At 47.0% G+C, this 7,500-nt stretch overlaps 1 protein-coding gene across 1 annotated transcript in view; it reads left to right on the top strand.

Annotated features, from left to right (window-relative positions):
• The first annotated feature begins 448 nt into the window (after positions 1-448).
• The window catches only part of LOC129842037 (cytosol aminopeptidase-like), a 22,464-nt gene continuing 15,412 nt past the window's right edge, over positions 449-7,500 (top strand). Inside the window, exons 1-7 of the mRNA XM_055910413.1 lie at positions 449-599; positions 1,753-1,868; positions 1,989-2,043; positions 2,291-2,396; positions 4,334-4,493; positions 4,702-4,866; positions 5,284-5,339. Of these exons, the coding sequence (XP_055766388.1) occupies positions 507-599; positions 1,753-1,868; positions 1,989-2,043; positions 2,291-2,396; positions 4,334-4,493; positions 4,702-4,866; positions 5,284-5,339 (751 nt within the window). The 5' untranslated portion in view covers positions 449-506. The remainder of the gene's footprint in view (positions 600-1,752; positions 1,869-1,988; positions 2,044-2,290; positions 2,397-4,333; positions 4,494-4,701; positions 4,867-5,283; positions 5,340-7,500) is intronic.

The raw sequence follows: 7,500 nt of genomic DNA, 5'->3' as shown, positions 1-7,500 counted from the left end.
AAATAAATGCTGAAATAAATAATTCTCTCTACTATTATTCTGACATTTCACATTCTTAAAATAAAGTGGTGATCCTTACTGACCTAAAACAGGGAATGTTTACTTGGATTAAATGTCAGGAATTGTGAAAAACTGAGTTTAAATGTATTTGGCTAAGGTGTATGTAAACTTCCGACTTCAAATGTATGTGTTCATCTAATATGTGTATATATATATAAATGAAAGTTAAGTTAATAAATAAGAATCCAAAATGTTCAGTGGTTTGGTTTCTGTGGAGATTAATTTGGTATTGTTTCTGCAAACCCGTCGGTAGGTGGCGACAGAGTTCAATTCTTTCAAACTGAACAATTCAAAGAAGAAAACAGACAGCTGGAGTCGGTTACTAATGACGTAACAGTTTATGCGACAGGTTAAGACAAACCTTCCCAACGTGTTTATCTATCTACGGTAGTACTCTGATCAATCTCATTTTCCCCAAGAGACGGATATAATAAAACCCAGATACGATGCGGTTGTTAAGTCGAGCGGTGTTGCGGGCCACGATGAGACACCGCTGTCGCTACTTTTCTGTGGCACAAAACAACTGGAACGCCAGAAAAGTAAGTTTAATAAAAAGGCTACATAACAAGATAACTACCTAGCCCTTGACCCAGTTCCATTACACATAGTTAAAGTCATTGATGGAGGCGGTTTGGTTCTGATTCCCGACGCTCGGTTTGAACATTAACGCATAAGGACCGTAACTTACATACCAGCGATAGTTTTCTAAAAACACAAAAGGTTCAATTGAAATACACATTTTTCAGGGTTCTAGTTTCCACACCGCCATGTATCTCCATGTTACAGCGCTTGTTTCCAGAAAGCAGACGTCGACCGGCGGTGATAATTATCTATGTGACTCAGAACAGCGGTGTGTAACAGACGCTGAGGTCGTTACGCGCTGACCGGACCGCTCGCTGGTTGCTTTTGTCCATCCACGCCAGACGCGATCAGGAGACGCAGCTTGAAATATCAAAACGACCTCAGAACCAGCTATATTAATGTGGACAGGTCAAAAAGCATTAATATTTATGGTAATTTATCTTGCTGTTGTTAGCTAATTTGTCCCGGGAAATCAACATTAGGTTGTCATTCTACCTGAAACGCTCAAGGTCTTCTTCGATGAGGTTTAACGGCGGTTTGCATCCGGTAACTGTTGCATTACCGCCACCTACCAGACTGGAGTATAACTCCCTTATACGTTACCTAATTTTCTTTCCTCAAAGTTATTTTTTTTAAAACAAATACCCTACTATTTAACACTACACTCACAAAAAATAATAATAAATACCATACTCCACTGTTTAAATATATTTAGTCCTCCGGTCAACATCCTGAGAGGATGGGACACCACCACTCAACACACCCAGGACCTCTTCTGATGTCTCTCACCCCCAAATACGTCTCTGCAGCTGCCACCACAACCTCTCTGTTCTGAGACTTACGTTCCGTCCCTGCAGAACAGTTCATAACCGTTGGCTATAAATGTAAAAATACAATCTTATTGAAACATATATCACTTGTTGGCCCCTCCTTCTGTTCCGGTACAGATCTACTAGTCACACCCCCCCTCTCAGGATCCCTCCCCCTTGGCCCATATGACATCTTCTGCACCACTCTAACCCTGGAAACCTCACCCTGCCTGTGCTGAAAGCCTTGGTAGTAGCTAGCTAGTGTGTTAACTGGTTGTGTTGATTGTGTGTGTCCACACAGGGTCTGGTACTCGGTGTTTACGAGAGAGAGAAGGAGGACGAGTCTCTCCGTCTAACTGAAGCAGCAGCCGGTGTCGACAGAGTTCTGTCTGGTAAACTGACTGAGCTGTTAAAGATGTGAGACACACACACACACACACACACACACACACACACACACACACACACACACACACACACACACACACACATCCTGTGTTGACTGGTGTAATAACCTTCTCCTTGGTAACTCCTCAGATCAGGACCAGGTCTGAAGAAAGGGAAGAGCAGAATATTTTACGGTCTTCATGAGGTAATATATATATTAACTATATTACCAGAATATTCTACAGTCTTCATGAGGTAATATATGTATATTAACTATATTACCAGAATATTCTACGGTCATATCTGTTGTTACTACGTTATGTCACTGAGCAGCAAGATGAACCAGATACTGTAGATGAGCGTAAGCATAGCAAGACATTACACTCTTAATAATTACTGTGTGTGTGTGTGTGTGTATCTGACTCTGTGTGTGTGTGTGTGTGTGTATACAGGACTTCCCATGCATAGCAGTAGTAGGACTAGGGAGGAACTCTCTGGGTGTGTGTGGAACAGAGTACTGGGACACCTGTAAGGAGAACATCAGGGCTGCGATAGCAGGTGACTCTCCTTTTACATGGCTGTGTGTGTTAGAGGTGAGTGTGTATCTGACTCTGTGTGTGTGTGTGTGTGTGTGTGTGTGTTAGAGGTGAGTGTGTATCTGACTCTGTGTGTGTGTGTGTGTGTGTGTGTGTTAGAGGTGAGTGTGTATCTGACTCTGTGTGTGTGTTAGAGGTGAGTGTGTATCTGACTCTGTGTGTGTGTGTGTGTGTGTTAGAGGTGAGTGTGTATCTGACTCTGTGTGTGTGTGTGTGTGTGTGTGTGTGTGTGTGTGTGTGTGTGTGTGTGTGTGTGTGTGTGTGTTAGAGGTGAGTGTGTATCTGACTCTGTGTGTGTGTGTGTTAGAGGTGAGTGTGTATCTGACTCTGTGTGTGTGTGTGTTAGAGGTGAGTGTGTATCTGACTCTGTGTGTGTGTGTGTGTGTTAGAGGTGAGTGTGTATCTGACTCTGTGTGTGTTAGAGGTGAGTGTGTATCTGACTCTGTGTGTGTGTGTGTGTGTGTGTGTGTGTGTGTGTGTGTGTGTGTTAGAGGTGAGTGTGTATCTGACTCTGTGTGTGTGTGTGTTAGAGGTGAGTGTGTATCTGACTCTGTGTGTGTGTGTGTGTGTGTGTGTGTGTGTGTGTGTGTGTTAGAGGTGAGTGTGTATCTGACTCTGTGTGTGTTAGAGGTGAGTGTGTATCTGACTCTGTGTGTGTGTGTTAGAGGTGAGTGTGTATCTGACTCTGTGTGTGTGTGTGTGTGTGTGTGTGTGTGTGTGTTAGAGGTGAGTGTGTATCTGACTCTGTGTGTGTGTGTGTGTGTGTGTGTGTGTGTTAGAGGTGAGTGTGTATCTGAGTGTGTGTGTGTGTGTGTGATGCTACCGTTCTTAGTGATCTACACAACCTGCTCCACGTTTTACAAGTAAAATATTTAGTACATTTTATAAGAGGTAATAAACCAAGATGTCCTGATTGTGTCTGTCTTGACCCATATAGAGGTGGATGGGGGTAATAACAGCCAGTCTGTCTGTCAGGGTTCTCCAGAACCATGTGTTGACCCATATAGAGGTGGATGGGGGTAATAACAGCCAGTCTGTCTGTCAGGGTTCTCCAGAACCATGCGTTGACCCAAAATAGAGGTGGGTGGGTGTAATAACAACCAGTCTGTCTCTCAGGAGGCTGCCGGGTTCTCCAGGACCATGCGTTGACCCATATAGAGGTGGATGGGGGTAATAACAACCAGTCTGTCTCTCAGGAGGCTGCAGGGTTCTCCAGAACCATGCGTTGACCCATATAGAGGTGGATGGGGGTAATAACAGCCAGTCTGTCTGTCAGGGTTCTCCAGAACCATGTGTTGACCCAAAATAGAGGTGGATGGGTGTAATAACAGCCAGTCTGTCTGTCAGGGTTCTCCAGAACCATGCGTTGACCCAAAATAGAGGTGGGTGGGTGTAATAACAACCAGCCTGTCTCTCAGGAGGCTGCCGGGTTCTCCAGGACCATGCGTTGACCCAAAATAGAGGTGGGTGGGTGTAATAACAACCAGCCTGTCTCTCAGGAGGCTGCCGGGTTCTCCAGGACCATGCGTTGACCCATATAGAGGTGGATGGGGGTAATAACAGCCAGTCTGTCTCTCAGGAGGCTGCAGGATTCTCCAGGACCATGCGTTGACCCATATAGAGGTGGACGGGTGTAATAACAGCCAGTCTGTCTCTCAGGAGGCTGCCGGGTTCTCCAGAACCATGCGTTGACCCATATAGAGGTGGACGGGTGTAATAACAGCCAGTCTGTCTCTCAGGAGGCTGCCGGGTTCTCCAGAACCATGCGTTGACCCATATAGAGGTGGACGGGTGTAATAACAGCCAGTCTGTCTCTCAGGAGGCTGCAGGATTCTCCAGAACCATGCGTTGACCCATATAGAGGTGGACGGGTGTAATAACAGCCAGTCTGTCTCTCAGGAGGCTGCCGGGTTCTCCAGGACCATGCGTTGACCCATATAGAGGTGGACGGGTGTAATAACAGCCAGTCAGCAGCAGAGGGAGCTGTTCTGGGGCTGTTTACTTACGATGACCTGAAAACCAAGAAGAAGATCAGAGTCACCACACAGCTGCACGGCAGGTACACACACGCACACACACACGTACACACGTACACAAACACGGACATCCACTGACTCTCTCTAACGTGTGTGTGTGTGTGTGTGTGTGTGTGTGTGTGTGTGTGTGTGTGTGTGTGTGTGTGTGTGTGTGTGTGTGTGTGTGTGTGTGTGTGTGTGTGTGTGTGTGTGTGTGTGTGTGTGTGTGTGTGTGTGTGTGTGTGTGTCCAGTGGGTGTGTGTCTGGCTGGGAGAAGGGCGTGTTGTACGGAGAAGGGCAGAACCTGGCCCGTTACCTGATGGAAGCTCCAGCCAATCATGTCACTCCGTCAGTCTTCGCTGACACCATCACAAACAGACTGGCTCCCTACGCCGACCACGTCACCGTCCATAAGAGGTACGGAGGAGAGGGGGGGGAGGTACGGAGGGGGACTGGGGGGAGGAGGGACTGGAGGGGATGAGGGACTGGGGGGAGGAGGGACGGAGGGGGACGAGGGACTGGGGGGAGGAGGGACTGGGGGGAGGAGGAGGGACTAAAGGGGGGAGGAGGAGGGACTAAAGGGGGGAGGAGAGATTGGAGGGACTGGGGGGAGGAGGAGGGATTGGGGGGACTGGGGGGAGGAGGAGGGACTGGGGGGAGGAGGGACTGGGGGGAGGTGGAGGAGGGACTGGGGGGAGGAGGGACTGGGGGGAGGTGGAGGAGGGACTGGGGGGAGGAGGGACTGGGGGGAGGAGGAGGGATGTAACATTTATTTTGACAAAACAGTTTAACTATGGATGTCATTAACGTGTGTGTGTGTGTGTGTGTGTGCAGGTCTCAAGAGTGGATCGAGGAGCAGCAGATGGGAGCGTTCCTCAGTGTTTCTAAAGGTGATAGATGGGAGGGTTCCTCAGTGTTTCTAAAGGTGATAGATGGGAGCGTTCCTCAGTGTTTCTAAAGGTGATAGATGGGAGGGTTCCTCAGTGTTTCTAAAGGTGATAGATGGGAGGGTTCCTCAGTGTTTCTAAAGGTGATAGATGGGAGGGTTCCTCAGTGTTTCTAAAGGTGATAGATGGGAGGGTTCCTCAGTGTTTCTAAAGGTGATAGATGGGAGGGTTCCTCAGTGTTTCTAAAGGTGATAGATGGGAGGGTTCCTCAGTGTTTCTAAAGGTGATAGATGGGAGGGTTCCTCAGTGTTTCTAAAGGTGATAGATGGGAGGGTTCCTCAGTGTTTCTAAAGATGATAGATGGGAGGGTTCCTCAGTGTTTCTAAAGGTGATAGATGGGAGGGTTCCTCAGTGTTTCTAAAGGTGATAGATGGGAGGGTTCCTCAGTGTTTCTAAAGGTGATAGATGGGAGGGTTCCTCAGTGTTTCTAAAGGTGATAGATGGGAGGGTTCCTCAGTGTTTCTAAAGGTGATAGATGGGAGAGTTCCTCAGTGTTTCTAAAGGTGATAGATGGGAGGGTTCCTCAGTGTTTCTAAAGGTGATAGATGGGAGGGTTCCTCAGTGTTTCTAAAGGTGATAGATGGGAGGGTTCCTCAGTGTTTCTAAAGGTGATAGATGGGAGGGTTCCTCAGTGTTTCTAAAGGTGATAGATGGGAGGGTTCCTCAGTGTTTATAAAGGTGATAGATGGGAGGGTTCCTCAGTGTTTCTAAAGGTGATAGATGGGAGGGTTCCTCAGTGTTTCTAAAGGTGATAGATGGGATGGTTCCTCAGTGTTTCTAAAGGTGATAGATGGGAGGGTTCCTCAGTGTTTCTAAAGGTGGTAGATTGGAGGGTTCCTCAGTGTTTCTAAAGGTGATAGATGGGAGCGTTCCTCAGTGTTTCTAAAGGTGATAGATGGGAGGGTTCCTCAGTGTTTCTAAAGGTGATAGATGGGAGGGTTCCTCAGTGTTTCTAAAGGTGATAGATGGGAGGGTTCCTCAGTGTTTCTAAAGGTGATAGATGGGAGGGTTCCTCAGTGTTTCTAAAGGTGATAGATGGGAGGGTTCCTCAGTGTTTCTAAAGGTGATAGATGGGAGGGTTCCTCCGTGTTTCTAAAGGTGATAGATGGGAGGGTTCCTCAGTGTTTCTAAAGGTGATAGATGGGAGCGTTCCTCAGTGTTTCTAAAGATGATAGATGGGAGGGTTCCTCAGTGTTTCTAAAGGTGATAGATGGGAGGGTTCCTCAGTGTTTCTAAAGGTGATAGATGGGAGGGTTCCTCAGTGTTTCTAAAGGTGATAGATGGGAGGGTTCCTCAGTGTTTCTAAAGGTGATAGATGGGAGAGTTCCTCAGTGTTTCTAAAGGTGATAGATGGGAGGGTTCCTCAGTGTTTCTAAAGGTGATAGATGGGAGGGTTCCTCAGTGTTTCTAAAGGTGATAGATGGGAGGGTTCCTCAGTGTTTCTAAAGGTGATAGATGGGAGGGTTCCTCAGTGTTTCTAAAGGTGATAGATGGGAGGGTTCCTCAGTGTTTATAAAGGTGATAGATGGGAGGGTTCCTCAGTGTTTCTAAAGGTGATAGATGGGAGGGTTCCTCAGTGTTTCTAAAGGTGATAGATGGGATGGTTCCTCAGTGTTTCTAAAGGTGATAGATGGGAGGGTTCCTCAGTGTTTCTAAAGGTGGTAGATTGGAGGGTTCCTCAGTGTTTCTAAAGGTGATAGATGGGAGGGTTCCTCAGTGTTTCTAAAGGTGATAGATGGGAGGGTTCCTCAGTGTTTCTAAAGGTGATAGATGGGAGGGTTCCTCAGTGTTTCTAAAGGTGATAGATGGGAGGGTTCCTCAGTGTTTATAAAGGTGATAGATTGGAGGGTTCCTCAGTGTTTCTAAAGGTGATAGATGGGAGGGTTCCTCAGTGTTTCTAAAGGTGATAGATGGGAGGGTTCCTCAGTGTTTCTAAAGGTGATAGATGGGAGGGTTCCTCAGTGTTTCTAAAGGTGATAGATGGGAGGGTTCCTCAGTGTTTCTAAAGGTGATAGATGGGAGGGTTCCTCAGTGTTTCTAAAGGTGATAGATGGGAGGGTTCCTCAGTGTTTCTAAAGGTGATAGATGGGAGGGTTCCTCAGTG

The sequence above is a fragment of the Salvelinus fontinalis genome, unplaced genomic scaffold (assembly GCF_029448725.1).
Source record: "Salvelinus fontinalis isolate EN_2023a unplaced genomic scaffold, ASM2944872v1 scaffold_0008, whole genome shotgun sequence".
Classification (NCBI taxonomy): domain Eukaryota; kingdom Metazoa; phylum Chordata; class Actinopteri; order Salmoniformes; family Salmonidae; genus Salvelinus; species Salvelinus fontinalis.
This window is presented reverse-complemented; position numbering and strand designations above follow the sequence as displayed.